This window comes from Callorhinus ursinus, unplaced genomic scaffold (genome assembly GCF_003265705.2).
Source record: "Callorhinus ursinus isolate GAN/ISIS: 27379988/994484 unplaced genomic scaffold, GSC_fseal_2.0 scaffold4, whole genome shotgun sequence".
NCBI classification, from domain to species: Eukaryota; Metazoa; Chordata; class Mammalia; order Carnivora; family Otariidae; genus Callorhinus; species Callorhinus ursinus.
In genome coordinates, this window is record NW_027397066.1 from 125,303,295 (window position 1) to 125,322,939 (window position 19,645).

The window sequence follows — 19,645 nt, forward strand, 5'->3', positions numbered from 1 at the left end:
ATTTCTAAGATCTTTAGGGAAAAAAATGAAGAAAACTATTGAAAAACATAAAAGACATAAATGTAAAATATATAATAAAACATAAAATATAAAAATAAAAAACTTGAAATTTAAAAATAAAAAATAATCTACAGATAAGTAGGAAGATTTAATATCAAAAAGAAGTTAATTTTCTACAAATTATTTTGATATTAACTGCATTTTTAATGCAACTAGAAAGGCTAATTCCCATATTTACATAGAGGTGAAAAGTCCAAGAAGGTTCAAGACAAAAATAAGTGGTGGAACTTTCCCTGTCAGGTATAATGAATCACTATAAAGCTATACCAACTGGGATAATGGCACAGGAAAACACCAAGAAAAAAAAGAAATAGAATTGAAAATCCAGAAACGGACCCGAATTTAGATGGAAATTTGACATATGTTAAAAGCAGCATTGTAAATCAGTGCTCAAAGAGATCACTGATTTGATCGAAGAATCAACAAAGCATGCTGGGATAAATGGTTATTTAAAAGGGAAAAGAAAATAATAATAGAGCACCTGGGTGGCTCAGTCAGTTGAGCATCTGACTCTTGGTTTTGGCTCAGGTATGTGATTTCACCACAGTGGGATAGAGCCCTGTGTACATGGGGCTCCGCACTCAGCGTGGAATTTGTTCCAGATTCTTTCCCCCTTTCTCTCTCCCTCTCCTTCTGCCCCTCACCCTTCATGCATGCACGTGCTCTCTCTCTCTCTCGCTTTAAAAGATAAATAAAATCTTTAAAAACAAGTAATAAAAGGAAAAAGAAAATAATAACTTACTCCCACTAAAACAAACAAACAAACAAAAAACAATGCAGGTCTTTTATGGACTCCTTCTCAACTGTATTCTTACTCCTTCCCTCCCTCCCTGGAGTCTCTCTTAACCTGCACACTGAGATGGCCTAGTGTGAGTAAGGAGAACGTCCCCCTTATCCTTTTCTCTACTTCTTCCATCCCATACCCATAACCTTATATGCAGCTCAGAATCAGCCATGCTGGAAAGCTCTCCTTTTATGCCAAAAAATCCCATGATTTCACCAGGAACTTCCAGAAGCTTCACACAGGCTAATCTCAGCAGCATTTCTGACTGTTGGGATATTAAGATGGAGGTTTTAGTTTCACACTTGGTTTTTGAGAGTATATTTCTGTAATGCTGGACTCTTGCCCTGTACCAATATTAGTCTCTCTTCTCTGTGACTGACTAGGGTTCCCTGACATGCCTAGATTCTTAATGAAGCTGTTTCTTCCTTGATGAAGAAAAAAAAGAGTTAATTGCTATTCCAAATTTATGGTTTCCCTTACCTCACTCATGTCTCTATGCTTTTACTGCAAATACATGTACTCTAAAACAATATAAAATATCATGTTGAAAACACAATTTTTACATAAATTATGTGTCCTTTTGAAACTTCTCTTTTACTTATAATTTTTTTAAAAAATATGTATCTAAATTGATACATGTACCATTAATGTACCACCTGAGTGGTGTTTATTATATATTTCAGTGATTCTTTTCATAGTTCTGAATTACTTCATAATATGTCTTAAAAAGAAAATGATAGATTAAGAGGTAAGAAGATCACAGTCTTTTCTAACTGGGGCTGCTACATCCATTTTCATTAGAGATAAGTCATCAGCAAGGAGGGGGAAGATGGAGGTACTGAAATTTGAGAAGGACTGAGTTGTATGAAATATTAACCTGGGAGAAGAAGAGATTGAATTAACTCAAAAAAATGGAATAAAATTGCCTGGCAGTTCTAAGGGTCCACTTGACATTTAAGATCAGAAATTTAAAGTGAAATAAATCAGCATGGTTATGTTTTTCTCCAGTCATGCCATGTTCATCTTCTTGAACTAGGCAGAGACTTGGCTCTGTTAGATACAGCCTTTTGGAAATTAAATCTGAGGAGAGTAAGGAAGTTATTATGTATTGTGAAAAACTGACATGACTAGAGCCATTTTAAATAGAGCTGGAGTGGTCACTGCAGAGAAAGTGGCTTGTCTGCCTTTGAACTGAGCCATAACCTTTGGACTGGGCAAAAGAGCATGCAATTGACCAAGAAGTCAGTAGGAGAACAGACATCCTGATCATAAGACTGATCGTTATGAACTTCCTGAAGATAGAATCAGCAATCAGTGTATAACCCAGAGTAGCTTAGCTTGTCAACATCCGTCGAAAACTTCTTCTTTCCTTTTTTCAAATTGTAATCACCCCTCTTCCTTTCCCTTTTAAAAGTCCTTGCTTTCACCCTACAAGTGAGACACTACTCGGGTTTCTACCTAAATCTGTGCTCCCTGAATTGCAATTCATTGATCCCAAATAAAATGTTTGTTGGTTTCTCATTACAGCTCTTATTTTCAGGTTAACAGTATGGGAGGGGTACCATGGAATGAATCCAAGCTGAGTAGGTGGAAGGTGGAAGACCCAAAGGGTTATGAATACTGTAAATATATTTATGCATAAATATATTAAATATAAAATTAATGGATTGAATGTCCCCATTTGCTGCAGATTTATTAAAGGGGAAGAAGAGCCAGAAAGATGTCAGAGGTGGTCAGAGAGAAGGAGGCTTGAAAAACAGATGTTGGAAGCTTACAGTTACTGGGAATGACAAAATCCAGTTAGCCAAGAAAGTAAGTCACTATAGGAATGTGACCATTAGAAATGAGAATTAAAGGGAATGAGATCCTGGGTTGCACTCAAAGTGGCTATCTGCAAGCACCTCCAGAAAACTGAAGGAATGCAGACAACTGGGTGTAAACAGAACAAAAGTCCTCAAGTTACTATAAACGCCTCACTCCTGTAAATGGTACAATTAGGGAGCTAGTTATCATCTGCAGAATAACAAGTTTGGAATATGGTAGTTGGTGATAGGCCTCTTTCTCTTTCACTTCAATGAAAAACATCATGGAGAACATGGTATTAGGAGCATTTCTAACAATGATTGGTTCTAGGCAGCTACAGAAAACAAAAACATGGCATGAGTGAGAGATTTACCCTAGTTACATGAGCAGTCACCTCATCCTTGAAAAGCAGTACTACTCTTTACAATAATCAATTGTTTTTCAAGGGCAGATAAAGCAGATTAAGACTGACCTACTAGAAATTAGCCAGCTGATATGGGCCATTAATACAAGACAGGGGTTCTGATGCCATTTGTGGCTATAACCACCCAAGGGGAGGTTCACCTTGTGCATGCACAAGGGCTGCCCTTGGGTGGAGCTCCCAGCACCCCAGCCATAGTTCCACCCTTTCTCTCTCAACAAAGTCTTTAGAATTCCAGTGAGTTAGAGTGATGTGACAGGGATTATTTGTAATCGATTCAAATTTCTTTCTTATTTTAAAAATTGGGGTACATTAACTTTCTTAGAATCAAATTATTTGGAACTCACTTTACAACTTATTTAAATGCATGAATATATTATGAGACCTTGGTTAAAAGCCATTAGTTTAAGTGATTGTTTAATGTTAAAGGAAAATCCCAATCCTAGAAAATATGCACAATAAATTGTAGGTGTACAGTCAATTTTGTCTTCTCTGATTAGTACTATGAATTAAACTCCATAAAGAATAAAGAGAATGAGAAGTTTCTGATGTCTGCCTTTTTGGGGCAATTAGTACTGATAGGAGTTACTAACTAGAACACATATGCTCTGCAAATGTACTTACATGTGTGTACTTGTTTTTACCTCAAAAGACAAGGACATACAAGGATGCAAATGAGAATCAAGTCCACTATATCCAAACCACTAAGGATCATCAACTGAAAGGATGTTTGGTTGCTCATCATGCCAAAATAATATATAGAAGCATTGGTAGATAAAGAAGCACTAGAAAGAACATTTCTAAAGACTAGAAAACCAACATCTTTATGGTAGAAACATATTTACGTTAAAATGCCTGAAAAACTATGCCCTAAAAGAAGCTCACTCTATAAACATCTCCTTGCATAAAAGGCCAAGATGACTCACAAAAAAAAAAAAAATAGTGTTCCATACTATTGTTGTGTAAATTTTACAACATCTACAAAAAAGCATAACCTGTGGATTTCAAATGTGGAAACAGTCACAGAATTTAAATTTTGGAAATTGAAATACTAAAATGAAACTAATGAGCTTATCATGACTCTAGAAGTAAACTTTAAGGAAACAAGCCTTTACATTAGCAATTGGCTTCTATGATGCCAAATTGGCAGTTCCCTGAAAAAAAGTTTGGTTTTACATATCTGAATCATTAACTTGCATTTCAGTACCATTGATAATTTATATAGAGCATGATAGAGATTTCACATCCTGGGAACATCCTGGTGCCTTATTGAGAAGAGCATAATTTTTTTAAGTTCTCATTTAAATTCCAGTTAACATACAGTGTAATATTAGTTTCAGGTGTACAATATGGTGATTCAACACTAATTTTTTTTAAAAATCTTGAATCAGAAATGTTAGAAAATGTGCATTCCTGAAGGTGACTTAAAAAGTGGACTGGGTGAGATCTGCACAACTCCTTTGACTATTAAGGGCTGAAAATTACTTTAATTCCTTTGGAAGTTTCACTTCACTGAGGGAATTAATGGGACTCTGGATCAAGTGGAATGCCAGAAAAAAACAGAGCTCTTTAATGCTATGACTATGATGTTGAAATAATTATACTATATCATAAAATTTTTCATTTCATAAGAATTTCTGATGAAATATTTTATATTAATGTTTCATTTATCAGAAATTTGCTAGCAAAGATGTTCCGAATAGGGAATTCATGTTCCTGATATTATAGTAATTTAATCATATAAAACAAAGACTTGCTAGTGGATCTTTGCATGTAAAAAGTATCGGGTATGTAATCTTAACAAACAGTGATATAACAAAAGGAGCCTAAAGCCTTGCCCTCCAATAGACTTATGAAAATAATTACACCTTTATTGAAGTTACACCCCTCTCAAACCCCCGCTGTTCCTGCTGTTTCTTTAAGATGGTTATTTTCTACTTAACAAAAACAGACAGGCTTAGAAGAATAGCTAGAGTTAAGTAATATTACAAAATTTAATCAGATTCTTTATGTAGCTTATATAACAGTGGTACAAATATTTCAACCCAAACAATAAAAGACTCAAAGGCTTAAAAAAAAAAAAAATCCCAGAATGGCTAATTAGAGTAATTTACTAATTGGAGTAACAACTCACATGACTGCAGGAAGACAGAAAAAAGGGGAAAGGGGCAAATCTTTCACTGGCCCTGATCATTCCCAGGGCGTACCATTAGCATAGGCTTTCCCAGGCTTTGCACAGCCGTAACTGGGGGAAAGAAGGCATTAACAGAGTTAAATAATGAAAGATGAGACAAAATGTCAGGAACCATCTTTAAAAAGTGTTAGGGGAGAAAGCAGGCAGAATTGTGGGAGCAGCTGCTTGGATTCGGTAGCTGAAGCAAGGTGATGATAGAGAGATCTTTCAGGGTTGCTCTTTGCCCCCGGGGTCCGGTCTCTAGGTTGTACAGCGGTACTCAAGCTCTAGGGGAAAATGTTTAAATAGCTCCTACTGACATAAAACTGATTTATATCCAAAATCTAATTTGCATTATGTATTTGAAAACATCCATTTCAAATAGGCAGATGACAGCAGGAGACTAAGGGATTCAAAACAAGAATTCTACAAGGAAAAGCAACCACACTGTTAACTAGATCTCAGTGAATGATCTGGCATCTTTTAGCCAGAAGTTTTAGTAACACCACGCCCTCTCCAGTTACCCACCAGCAGACACAGATTTCTCCTATTTGCTGTTAACCAGCTGACCAAAAAATTCTAATTTGTTTTGTACACAATCTCTCTTTTATGTGTGAAACCTCTTTCTTTTATAATCTAGTTAACTCATCCTACAATGATTGACTCATCTTCAACATTCTCTATAACCTTCTCTGATTTCCAAACTTAAAACATATTTGTATCAGCTTAGCGTTCCATACTATTGTTACATAAATATTTACATTGTAGTTATCTAGTTATATACGCGCATGTCCCTCCAGTTATTATGTGGATTTTGAGACCTTGAACCACAATATATTTCACAGAACATATAAAGTGCTCAAAATGTATTTGTTGAATATTTTTGCAACAACAATTTTATCCAAAAAGATTCTGGATTGCCACAACCAAGGAAGGCATCCATTTAGTATGCTCTGATGCATTTCTTTTCACTTTATGACATTCCTAACAGCATCAATCAGAGAAGAGAAAGTGTTTTTACCTTCCACGTGGCTGAAAGCATCAGAAAATATCTACTAAAATACCAGGGGGAAAAAGTGGCATCCTGCTCTACAAGGGCTAGAGACACCACTGACAAAACCTTTATACCTGCATACCACACAGAAAGAGTCTATAGATTCGTGGGAGCTGTGCAGTAGAGCCATCAGACCAGGTGGGACAAACATCAAGCACTGCCAAAGTGATCCAGTGTTCTATAACACAAATACATGAAATCCTGCTAAAGATCTTCATGGCAAATCAATTCAGGGACTCTTTTCACTAGCAAGTGGAGGTGATAGTAGAAGGAACATTCTCATTATATAGCCAGTTAGGATAGGGGCCAAACTTTCCTAACACTGACCACATGCCTAAATCATCTTTATTGTGTCATTTCAGATAATCTGATTTTGTGCTAAGAATTCTACTCCTTTACTTGTCTCCATATTTTTTGAGCATTCTGTCCTTCTCCAGTGAACAGAGGTAGACCACTAGGTCATAGGCTACACTGAATTGGATCATGACAAGAGTATGAAGACCTGAACCACTATCAATATGTCTAACATGAAGATTATTACTTTCCCCCCCTAACCAGATACCAACCAGCCAGGAAGCTAAATTGATTTGAAGAGGTAGGAAAAACTCCACATCCATTGGCATTGACGGTACATGTAACACGCTTGATAAGAAATAAATGGAGGGAAGCTGCAGCTCTGCTAGCCTGAATTTAATCTCAGCTGGGGCCACCACAGGAAAGCCAAAAATTTAATAGGCAGCTTTGGAAATGAGAAAGCCATAGAATGGCTTGATAACCACTGTAGACATCTCAAGCTAATTGGAAAACAATAGGAAAGACCCAAGAGTGCCAGTGGAAGGTAAAATGTGAGGCAGATATAAAATATGAGCACATTTGAACACTGATTGTGCTCCCAACCCACACATAGACCCATAGGCAGAGGGTGGAAACCTTAAGGGCTCAAGGCGTTTGAGTAAACACTTTATCCAATCACAGGCTGACAACTAAATTATACAGAATCAGAGACAGACTTTTGAAAAGCCACTCTAAAAAAAAAAAATTAAAACAATAACTGAGCAGGGAAATGAATCACTAAACACCTGGCAGGGGCAGAGGGGAGACAGATCAGAGTCCAGATATTAAGTCCAGACAAGTTACTAAATAAATAAACCCTTGGAGTGGGGAAGCCAGAATCCATAGTTACAACAACATACTACCTAAAATGTCCAGTATTCAACAGAAATATTCAAATAAATAGCAAAGTGTGACCCACACTCAAGGCAAAAAATAGTCAACAAAAACCAACTCTGAGTGGACTTAAATATAAGATTTAGCAGACAAGGACCTCAAAGATGTTATTATAAATATACTCAAATAATTGAAATAAATTATATTTAAAGAATTAAAGGAAAATATGACAATTACTCAAAAATGGGCATTATCAAGAGAAATAGAATCTAAAAAAGTAACTAAATGGATTCTAGAGTTGAAAAATGTAACAACAAAATGAGTATAGCAACAGATCTGAGAAAGCTGAAGGGAAAAAGTAAACTTGAAGACAGATCAGCAGATACTATCCACTTTGAAGAATGAACAAAAATTGAAAAAATGGTAAACAAAGCCTCAGAGACCTCTGGGACACATTAAATGTATTCGTATAAGTGTAGTAAGAGTCCTAGAAGGAAAGGAGAGAGAGGAAAGTGTACTAAAAAAATGGCTGAAAAATGGACAAATTTGATGAAAAACATTAATCTAGAGATCTAAGAAGTTCAATGAACCCAAGTGTGATAAACACAAAGTGATCTATGATCCACAACCATGTTTGTGGTATTTTGTTATGCCAGCCCTAGCAAATGAGTACACCAAGCAATGCCTGTCAAAAGATGATACTGCGGATCAGGTAGACACTCCATGTGCTATTCCCTAGATAAATGCTTTCTCTCCTTATTTAGCCATAGCCTCAGAAAAAAAGAATGAAAAGTCAGATTGACTGACATTCGATTTTCTAGAAGCTAGAAATAAAAATTAACTTGTTATAGAAAAACAGGGAGTTCATGGACTGAGATTTGTACCAGCAACATAAATATATAGTGTGATCAAAAAAAAAAAAAGAAGATTGTCAAATATTCTCCCCAAATGTTACTGGTGGCACTAGGAGATCCAAACAAGCCCTGACTACCTACTCTAGTTGACCCCTAGTCACCAGCTTCATGTCATTCTACAACATAAAATTGCCAGTATTTTTCATTTCATCTCTTGTTTTTAGTGTGTGTTTCCAAAATGTTTTACAATAAATATGTGCTAAATTTTTTAGAAGCTATTTAAAATAAGGCTGTTGTAGCATGTCACCTACAATACTTGTGCTTTTTTTTTTACTTCTGCATTTTTTTTACCACCAGAATTTGCCAGTGTCTCACATGTCTTTTACCCTAGAATCTTCTACTATCTCTCTAAACCCTCTTTAATCCCTTTCCTACATAATTAAAATTTTATTGATAGAGTGCCTGTTCATATGAAAAAAAAATTTAAGGGAAAATCATTATATGTTTCCCATTTAATAAAGCCTTTTCTTTGAAAACAGCAAAAAATAAAATGCAGTGTTTTCTGTTTATGGTGGACAAAACTCTGCCCTGAGGAGCAGAAGGCCCAGGATTTAGTTATAGTTTGCCACTAACTAGTCAGGGAGCCTGAAATAATTCACATTCTATTTTAAGTCACAGTTTCTTCAGATGCATAAAATATGTCAGGTTAAATAACATGTAAGTAACTTCTATGTTTCTGATTTCAAGATTTTTGTCTAGTGCTCCATAGTGAAAAGAGACTTCTCTTCGTTGTTGTTTTCTGTTCATTTTAACTGCAGAAGATAAACTAAAAGTTCTATTTACATGCTGGAAAAATACTGGAAAACCTTCAAAGTTCAAATTTCTAAAACATTAGGCAGATACAAGAATAGATGGTATAGAACCACAATGTATTATTTTCCTGACTTTCAGACATGCCATTCTATAGTTATTAGTTTCATTTGTTGAGATTTTAAATGAATATCAAACAATATCATGTTTGCATAGTCTTCAGCTTTTAAGATCAGCACATACATGTAGCCTAAAGTTGCTTCATTTTCCCAAAGGAAGAATTTCAGACAAAAATCGTGTCCTCGGTCACAAAATTTTTGTTACCATAGTGATGAGAATAAAGAATGGGGGCGGGTAGCTAAAAATACCTGAACACATACAGACAGCTTTAGGAATTTGACCTACTTGGTGTCATACACTGAAGAAGTTAATCAATTGAATTAACTACATATGCACTAGGTGAAATATTCTACTGGATGAAAAAATGCGTAGGTTGCACATCTGGAGCTATTATCCACAATCAAAGAAGTCAGTATGAATGAAGATGACTGACAACCTAAAAAGTATAAAATCAGATTCTTTTAAAAATGGAATATATACAAGAAGCAAGTAGAAAACCATTAATTTAGTTTCATTTCCCATAAATTTTCTGTTTTTCTTCCATTAGTTAGGATATTTCCATTTCAAATGAAAGCTTCTTATGTACCAAAAGAATTTTTTTAACTGGATGGAGCAACATAATAGGACATATATTTGAAATTATGTTAGAGTGGCTCTTTTCTATAAAAGAAAGCTTCCCAATTTTAGGCATTATATTAAAAACAATATGTTTTTGAACTAAGTTTTCTTCTGAAAATTCTAGTTTTAACAAGAAATTTAATAAACTCAGTCATTCGCAGAAAACCTACTTTATCGCAAGGCATTACGCTAGCCTGTGAAAGATCAATAAAAGGCAGTACTTGCTGTCAAGAGTGTTTTAATCATCTGTATAATTGTGCTTTCATAGCACAGACTTGTAAAGTATCTCCACATAGTAAAATGGAAACAACACTGTGTCTGACTTGAAGAGACCAGGAATAAAGTTCCAGCTCTACTAGTGAGCTTAGCAAAGTCTCATTCTAAGTCTGCCCTCTCATCTGTAAAATGAACATAAATGAGCATCTCACCACCTCTAGCACACACAGGTCATTATGCTAATCAAAAGAGAAGGTGGAAACCAACAGAAAACATTCAATCAATAAGCTCTATAAAATGAACCAGTATACAAATAGTTTAACACTTAAACATTTTCAAAATAAAAAATAATAAAAAGAACTAAGTATACTTAAGAATTACTTAAGAATGATAATAGCAAACTTTACTGAGCACTTATATTGGGACACATATTTTACAGAAATTACTTCATTTAAACTTCACAACAGTCCAATGACTTAGATAGCATTATCTTCCTTTTATGGTTGAGAAAAATAAGGAACAGGAGAGATAAATAAATTGTCCGAAGACATACAGCTAGTAGGTGGTGAAGCCAGGAATTAAACCCAGGAAAGCTAATTCCAGAGCCACGCTCTCAATATGTCTTTATGATGTACTCCAAAATAATCAGTGGAGGGAAATATCTCCGTGAAACTATTAATTTGAAAAAAAATTACATTTTAAGTTACTAACACTAATCAGTATAAGTTTCTGAAATGTCTAATTCATGCTATTTTGCTGCTTAATTTTTTCATTATTATTATTATAAAGAAAAATAAAATCAATTCAAAGGTACAACAGTAAGAAAATAATCTCAATTTTCATAAAAATAATGTTATATGTACAGAAAAAAACCTAGGAAGATAGACATCAAATGTTTATAATTGCTACTTCTTAGCAGTTTCGTATATTTCTAGATTCCCAAATTTTCTATAATAAACATTCAAGGTTTTTGTCATCAGGAAAAAAATGACTTAAACAGTCTAGTCATGACTAGTAAAGCCCAAAGCGATTTCAATGCCTCTTTCAGCCTATGAAAAAACAGTTATTAAGAGTCTAGAAAACTCTTCTAGGTACTAAGGTTACAGCAGTGGCAAAGCAAAGTCCATACGTAATAAATTAGGTAAATTTAAACTAAGAACTAAGAAAGAGAACTTCAAATCTATAAGGAAGCTTCAACCTTGTCACTCTGACCTTAATCATCTTTCTATTGGCATGTGAGCCGTTTTTTGTATTTATTTATTTACTTATTTATTTATTTAAGAGAGAGAACAAGCGGAGGGGCAGGGGCAGAGGGAGAGGGAGAAGCAGGCTCCTTGTTGAGCAGGGAACCCCGTGCGGGGCTCGCTCCATCTGGATCCCAGGACCCTGGGATCATGACCTGAGCCGAAGGCAGATGCTTAACCGACTGAGCCACCCAGGCGCCCCCTCTTTTGTTGTATTTTAAAAGGGTCCTGAAATGTTTTGTTTATCTTTTCTTCTCAATCAAATTGTAGTACATCATCCATCATCTTTAGAACTAACAGCAAGCCATAGCATTAGTATGGTCACAGACATTGAGAAGAACCTTAAGGAATTAAGGAAAATTTGTTGAGACTTCCCACATCTTGGTGACAATTTTCACCCCCTTACCAGTCTTTAGAGAAGAGAGGGATGTTGTTCCATTTAAATTATTAAATATTCTCAAACAGCACTATCCTTTCACCTATTTACTGTTCAGAAAAGAAATGATTTTTAACCGTAAAATTCTATTTTATTGAAATAGTTTATAATGTTTAAACATTTAAACTTGGCTATGTTCTTCAGTACCCAATCTAACTATCCAGGAGAAAGCTTTTTATCATCAGTATTTAAAATATAGTAGCTTAAAATATACTGAGTTAGGTATGACTTATGTTGTATCAAAAAATATATTAATATCTTAAAAGCTTAAAATCATCTCCTCCACCCCCTAAAAAAAAAAAAAAGAACTGTATTGTATTAACTTATTTTGACCTGTCCTTTAAATCTCTCCTTTCATATACATTAAGATTTAAAAAATTTTAGGAAACAGATTTATAGGACAAGTTTAATGGGAAAAAAATGGGACTGTTTTAAATTTAAATTATATTTAAATTAAACAAGAGAAGGAAAGGGAACAGCAAAGAAAGGGAAAAAAAGATAAGAAACGGGAAACCACTCACCTTTATGGACCAGGTCCCAAACCTCATCAATTTGCTGCTGGGTTGGGAAATGACCACAGTCGTTGAAGAACTTGAGGAGCTCACTTCTTTCTAATCCTTGCCAATCTTCTCTCTTAGCAAACATTGTTTCATAGACTAAAAGAAAGAGACAAAATGAAATATTTTTGTTATAAATAAAATGTCAAGAACAAACTACCAGAAAGTTTCATCTAAATTCAAAGAAGGTTTCCCTCCAGTTTTATTTGTATGTCGAGTGATTAGAGTAGCACTATGTCAGCCTCCTGGGGAAGGTTAGAAGGAAATGGGGCATGCTTCTCCCTCTCACATTCCCTAGTAGTCAAGATTTAGACCTGTTTCCCCAAAGAGAACACTGGCATCCTCTGGTCTGGTTTATATGACAACTGCCCATGGATAATGCATACATCAAGGCTCAAACTAAAGCATAAGACATAGCTTTGATGTCAGGGTTTCTGGGGGCCTGACTTCTACTGACGCATCTCAATAATCATTTTTATTTAGTTCCCCTAATTTTTTCATCTCTTTTTGGCTTCTGTCTACATTCTAGCTACTTGTATTGGTGATTGTCCTTTGGACTGCTTATTCTACTTCTGATTTTGCCCCTAAATGGAATGATGTCTACTTTTGCCCCCTGACTTCATGTATTCCTCCTTCCTAGTTTAAGGTCACTGGATTTGAGTGACCACAGAAAGTGATCTTGCCACTCCTGGCTCAAGGTTTCCACAGAAAACCACTCAGTAGGGCCATCCTTTATCTATCTTTCATACTTGGCAGTAACGGGGGTTAGATAATAAGCAAGAAAATGGATGCATACATTTTATAAAAGTGTGGTTCCCCATAAACCTTTTATTTTTTCTTTTCAAAAAGGTAATATTGAGTCTCCACTCTCAGGTATGATGGACTGGCCCCATGAAGGTGATTGTCAGTCAGCATTTACAGGATGACAAAGTCTGCTTCAGTACAGGCTTAGCTCTGAAGTGTGGGCTCCAAGTGACAAAGGGCACTAGAGTGATTTCTAACAGGAGTCAGTGTATGATCCTGACACTCAACCACAAGGACTTTCGACTTTCCGTTTATTCACTTGTTTGTTCAGTGGAAGTGGACAGTCATGAGACATCAACAAATTCAAGAAATATTGAGTGATTGCCTAAATATAAGCCACTATTCCAGATCCTGAAACAAAGCAGCAAAATAAATTTATATTTAGCATATCTATGGCTTTTTCTCTCTTCTTTTTTTTTTAAAGATTTTTTATTTATTTATTTGAGAGACAGAGAGAATGAGAGAGAAAGCACATGAGATGGGGGGAGGGTCAGAGGGAGAAGCAGACTCCCCGCTGAGCAGGGAGCCCGATGCGGGACTCGATCCCAGGACTCCAGGATCATGACCTGAGCCGAAGGCAGTCGCTTAACCAACTGAGCCACCCAGGCGCCCTTTTTCTCTCTTTTCTAATGAGCAAACTAGAGCAGTTGCTGTTGATGCCCCATCCATATTGCCTTATCCCTTACATTTTTGTGCTTGCTGCCCTTACTTTCACTCGCCAGCATCTCATTTTATTGCCTCAGGGCTCCCTCTGGTTGCAGGACTCCACTCTGCCCACCTGTGCAGCAAATGTTGAGCAGAAGTGCCAGGGACTTAAGGCCCCCAATGCAGTGGCCCTCAGCCACTGGTTCTCTGTCAACTGGGAGTTGGAGGATAAAGGCCCAGCACTTAAGGAAAGTTGTCTACAATGTTCCCTAGAGGGATCAAGCTCCAGCTGATGGTAATCGGTCTGATAACGCATTCTTTTTTGACTTCTATCCCTTCCCTGTCTTAATTCATTCCATTAACAGTATTTACTGGGATCTACTTGCAAATAAGTTAGTTGTACTTGAATTCTTGTCTGAGGGTCTGATTCTGGAGAAATCCAAACTAGCACACAAAGAATGTCACTTTTTATTTTCTGGTTAAGGAAATATATTTGTCCTTGAAAAGTATATTTACCTTTATTAGTTTTTCAGTCAATCAGTTTTAGATGTTTCTCACTAGATCAAACTAAGAGACATATTAACATTATGGCCATGTAACTATATTAATAGACAATAATGTGTTTAACCTTTATATTATGCTTGAAAAGCAAATGTTCAGCTACACACTAGCAGAATTAATATTCTAGGCAGGTTTAATCAGGGTCAATATAAAACTTAAATCATGAAAATTAAATGAAATTTTCTGGTAATTGAAAGATTCTTAAAAATGTGTAAAGATAGATACCTGCCAAATATCACCCAATTAACAGTCCACATATGGAAGGGATGGAGAATTTTCTGAGGAACATAAAGGCAAATAATAACTTGCAAATTCTGTGGACTCTAGAGTTACTTTAACCCTTAGTGCAAATAGATGCCTTAGTTGGCAATTCTTTAAATCACTTTTTTAAAAGGATTTTTAAGTAAAGGAGTCCCAGCAGCTTCCCAATGAGAGAAAGGTTTTCTCTTTCTTTGCCTCTGTCTCTCACTTGCTTTCTTTTTCTCCCTTCTTCCCATCTTTTCATCTCCAACATTTTGCTCCTTCTGTCCCTTTCTCTGGAAACCAAGTTGTGGGGACTGGGTTACTTGATCTAGCTTAATTCTGTGACGTGCATAGAATCTCTTAGACTTCTTTCCCTAACCTCTAGCCACAGAAAAGGCGTCCTTCTAACTCAAAGAATTCTGGTTATCTGTAAATATTTTTTGGCATACAATTTTAGTGTAAGTAATAAAGTTAATGAAAACTATCAACAAATACTTCTGAGCCCTTTGATAAGCCAGGCATTTGTTAATAGTGGCTATTCATTAAAGAATGTTAATAGATACAGTCCCTGTCTTCATGGAACGTACAGTCCATTGTGAAATGAATATTTTATGATTAGATGAAACTATACTAAAAATGTAGCACTTTTATATTATAAAGCGGAAAGATGCTTATTTCAATTAAATATAATTTACTTGCATCATTTTGTTTTTTGCTTATTATTTTTAAAGACAGTTTTTTAAGAGTAGTTTTAAGAAGGTACAGAGATTTCTCACATACCCACTACATCCACATAAGCATAGCCTTCTTTCATTATCAACATCACTCACAGAGTTATACATTTGTTACTAAGGATGACACATCAATACCACTAAGGTCCACAGTTTACCTCAGAGTTCACTGTTGATGTTGCACATTCTATGGATTTAGACAAATACATAATGACATGTATCCATCATTGCAGTATTGTACAGAATGGTTTTACTGCCTTAAAAATCCTCTATATTCTGCCAGTTCATCCCTCCCCCACCCACCCCATCTACTCCTGGTAAATATAAGTTTTTTAATTTTCTCCATAGTTTTGCCTTTTCTAGAATGTCATATGGTTGGGAAGCATACAGTATATATAGACTTTTCAGATTGGCTTATTTTACTTAGTAATATGCATTTAAAGATTTTTATTTATTTATTTGACAGAGAGAGAGACAGCAAGAGAGGGAATACAAGCAGGGGGAGTGAGAGAAGGAGAAGTAGGCTTCGCATGGAGCAGGGAGCCCGATGTGGGGCTCGATCCCAGGACCCTGGGATCATGACCTGAGCCGAAGGCAGACGCTTAACGACTGAGCCACCCAGGCATCCCAGCAATATGCATTTAAGATTCCTCTGTCTTTTCATAGTTTGATAGCTCATTTCTTCTTAGCTCTAAATACACTCCCTTGTCCAGATGTACCATAGTTTATTGATCTATTCATCTACTGAAGGACATCTGGGTTGCTATTAAGCTTTGGCAATTATGAAAAAACAGATACAGACATCCATGTGTAGGTTTTGTGTGCCTATAAGTTTTCGATGCCTGTGCGTAAACACCAAGGAGCATGATTGCTGGATCATATGGTAACAGTATGTTTAGTTTTATAAGAAACCACCACAATGTTTTCCAAAATGGCTGTATCATTGGCATTCTCATTAATAATGAATAATAGTTCCTGTTGCTCCACATCCTTAGCAGTATATGATATTGACAGTGTTCTGGAGTTTAGCCATTCTAATAGGCGTGTAGTATATCTTGCTGTTTTAATTTGCATTTCCCTAATAACAATGATATTGAACATTCCAAATGCTTATCATCTGTATATCTTCTTTGGTGAGGTCTTAGGCTCAATTTTATTCAAGTTGTTTATTTTATTATTCCTGAGTTGTTCTTTGTATACGTTCAATAGCAGTCCTTATCAGATGCATCTTTTGCAAATATTTTTCCCAGCATGTGCCTTGTATTCTCATTCTCTTAACGTTATCTTTTGCAAAGTAGAAGTTTTTAATTTTAATGTAATCCAGATCTTCGATCATTTATTTAATGGATCATGTCTTTAGTGTTGTATCTAAAAAGGCACCATATCCAAGATCATCTATGTTTTCTCCTATGTTACATTCCAGAAGTTTCATTTTTTTGCACTTAGGTCTATGACCCATTTTGAGTTAATTTTTGTAAAGAATGAAGGTCTGTGTTTAGATTTTTTTTTTTTTGCATGTGGATAGCCAGTTGTTCCAGCACCATTTTTGAAAAGACTATCTTTGCTCTATTGTGTTTCTTTTGCTCATTTGTCAAAGACCGCTTGGCTATATTTATGGGGGCCTGTTTCTGGGCTCTCTATTCTGTTCCACTGATCTATTGTCTATTCTTTCACCAATACCACACTGTTTTGAAAATTATAGCTTTATAGTAGGTCTTGAAGCTGGGTAGCATCAGTCCTCCAACTTTGTTCTTCTCCTTCAATATTGTGTTGGCTATTCTTGACTTTTGCCTCTCCATATAAACTTCAGAATCAGTTTGTCAAAATCCACAAAGTAACTTGCTGGGATTCTGAATGGGATTTCACTAAATCTATAAATCAAATTAAGAAGAACTGACTTTCTGACAATATTGAGTCTTCCTACCCATGAACATGGAATATCTATCCATTTATTCAGTTCTTTGATTTTGCTTATCAGAGTTTTGGAGTTTTCCTCATAGAGACCTTGTACATATTTTGTTACATTTATACCTAAATATTTCATTTTGGGGTGTTAATGTAAGTGTTATTGTTTAATTTCAAAGTCCATTTGTTCATTGTTGGAATAAAAGTAAACAATTAACTTTGGGATATTAATCTTGTATCCTGCCATGTTGCTGTAATTCACTTATTAGTTCCAGGAGGTTTAGTCAATTCTTTCAGGTTTTCCACACATAACAATCATATGAACAAAGATAGTTTTATTTCTTCCTTCCCAATCTGTATGCCTTTTATGTCCTTTTATTATCTTATTGCATTATCAAGGACTTCTAGTATGGTGTGGAAAGGAGTAGTGAGAGAAGACATCCTTGTACCTGATCTTAGTGGGGAAGTTTAAAATTACTTATCATCAAGCATGATATTAGCTGTAGGGTTGTTGTAGATAGTCTATTAAGTTGAGAAAGTTCTTCTCCATCCCTAGTTTACTGAGATTTTATATTACAAATGGATATTGGATTTTGTCAAATGCTTTTTCTGTTCTTATTGATATGACCATGTGGTTTTTCATTTTTAGCCTGTTGATATGATGGATTACATTAATTGATTTTCAAATCCTGAGCCAGCCTTGCATACCTGGGATAAATTCCATTTGGTGGTGGTATATAATACTTTTTATACTTTTTTGGATTTGATTTGCTACTATTTTATTGAGGATTTGCATCTATATTTAGAGAGATTTTGGTCTGTAGTTTTCTTATCTTTGTCTATTTTTGGTGTTAGGTCTATGCTAGCCCGATAGGATGAGTTAGGAAGTATTCCCTCTGCTTCTAACCACTGAAAAAGATTATAAGGAATTGGGGAACCTGGGTGATTCAGTCAGTTAAGCGTCCAACTCTTGAATTTGGCTGAGGTCATGATCTCAGGGTCATGAGACAGGGTCCTATGTCGGGCTCCACATTGGGCATGGAGCCTGCTAAGATTCTCTCTCTGCCCCTCCCCTCCTGCTCATGTTTTCTCTCTCTCTCAAATAAATAAATAAATAAATAAATAAATAAATAAATAAATTTTTAAAAGATTATAAAGAATTGGTATAATTTCTTCCTTAAATGTTTGGTAGAATTCACCAGTGGAGCCATCTGGGCCTGGTGCTTTCTATTTTGGAAGGTTATTAATTATCAACTCAATTTCTTTAATAGACATAGGCCTATTCAGACTGTCTCTTTCTTCTTGTTTGAGTTTTAGCAGATTGTGTCTTTCAAGGAATTGGTCCACTTCATCTAGTATATTAAATTTGTGAGCGTAGAGTTGTTCATAGTATTCCTTTATTTTCCTTTTAATGTCCAAAGTATCTATAGAAGTATCCCCTTTTTCTGATATTAGTAATGTGTGTCCTTGTTCTTTTCTTCTTAGGCAGTTTTTTTTTTCTCCCACCACTTTAAATATTTCACTCCCTTCTTCTTGCTTGTATGGTTTCTAATAGATTGCATATAATTCTTATCTTTCTTCCTTTATAGGCAAGGTGTTTTTCCATCTGGTTTCTTTCAGGATTTTTTTTTTTATCTTTGATTTTCTGTAGTTTGAAGATGATAATGTCTACACCAAAATGTGTAGTTTTAAGAATTTATTCTGCTTGGTGTTCTCTGAGATTCTTGAATCTGTGGTTCAGTGTCCAAGAATAATTTGGGGAAATTCTCCCTCATTATCGTTTTAGATATTTGTTCTGTTATTTTCTCTTTCTTCTCCTTCTGGTATTTCCATTATCCTTATATTATTCTTTTTGTAGTTGTCCCATAGCCCCTGGATATATTGTTCAGGTTTTGTGTTTTTTTTTTTCAGTGTTTGTTCTCTTAGCTTTTTGGTTTTCATGGATTCTACTGATTTATCCTCTAGCTCAGACAGTCTTTCCTCAGTCATGTCCAATTTACTAATAAGCGCATCAAAGGCATTCCTCATTTCTATTACAGTGTTATCTCTAACATTCTTTTTGGTTCTTTCTTAGGATTTCCATCTCTCTGCTTACATCACCCACTTGTTTTCGCATGCTGTCTACTTTATCCTTTAGAGCCTGTAGTGTATTAATCATAGTGGTTTTAAAGCTCTGGTCTGATAATTCCAACATCCCCGCCATGTCCGGTTCTGATGTTTGCTTTGTCTATTCAAACTGTGCTTTTTGCCTTTTTGTACACTTTACAATTTTTTCTTGATAGCCAGACATGATAACAGGCAAAAGGGACTGTTGTAAAGGGACCTTTAGTAATGTGGTAATAAGGTATAGGAGGAACTGTTCTATAGACCTATGATTAGGATGTAGTCTCTTAGTGACCCTGTGCTGTGTCTCTGAACTGTGAACTATACAAGTGTTTC

At 35.5% G+C, this 19,645-nt stretch overlaps 1 protein-coding gene across 3 annotated transcripts in view; it reads right to left on the minus strand.

The window, feature by feature from the left end:
* IQCM (IQ motif containing M) overlaps window positions 1-19,645 on the minus strand; it is a 434,938-nt gene that overhangs the window by 157,952 nt on the left and 257,341 nt on the right. For all 3 annotated transcript variants that reach the window (XM_073892341.1, XM_073892342.1, XM_073892339.1), the window contains one exon: window positions 12,282-12,416. In XM_073892341.1, coding sequence (XP_073748442.1) covers window positions 12,282-12,416 — 135 coding nt within the window. The remainder of the gene's footprint in view (window positions 1-12,281; window positions 12,417-19,645) is intronic.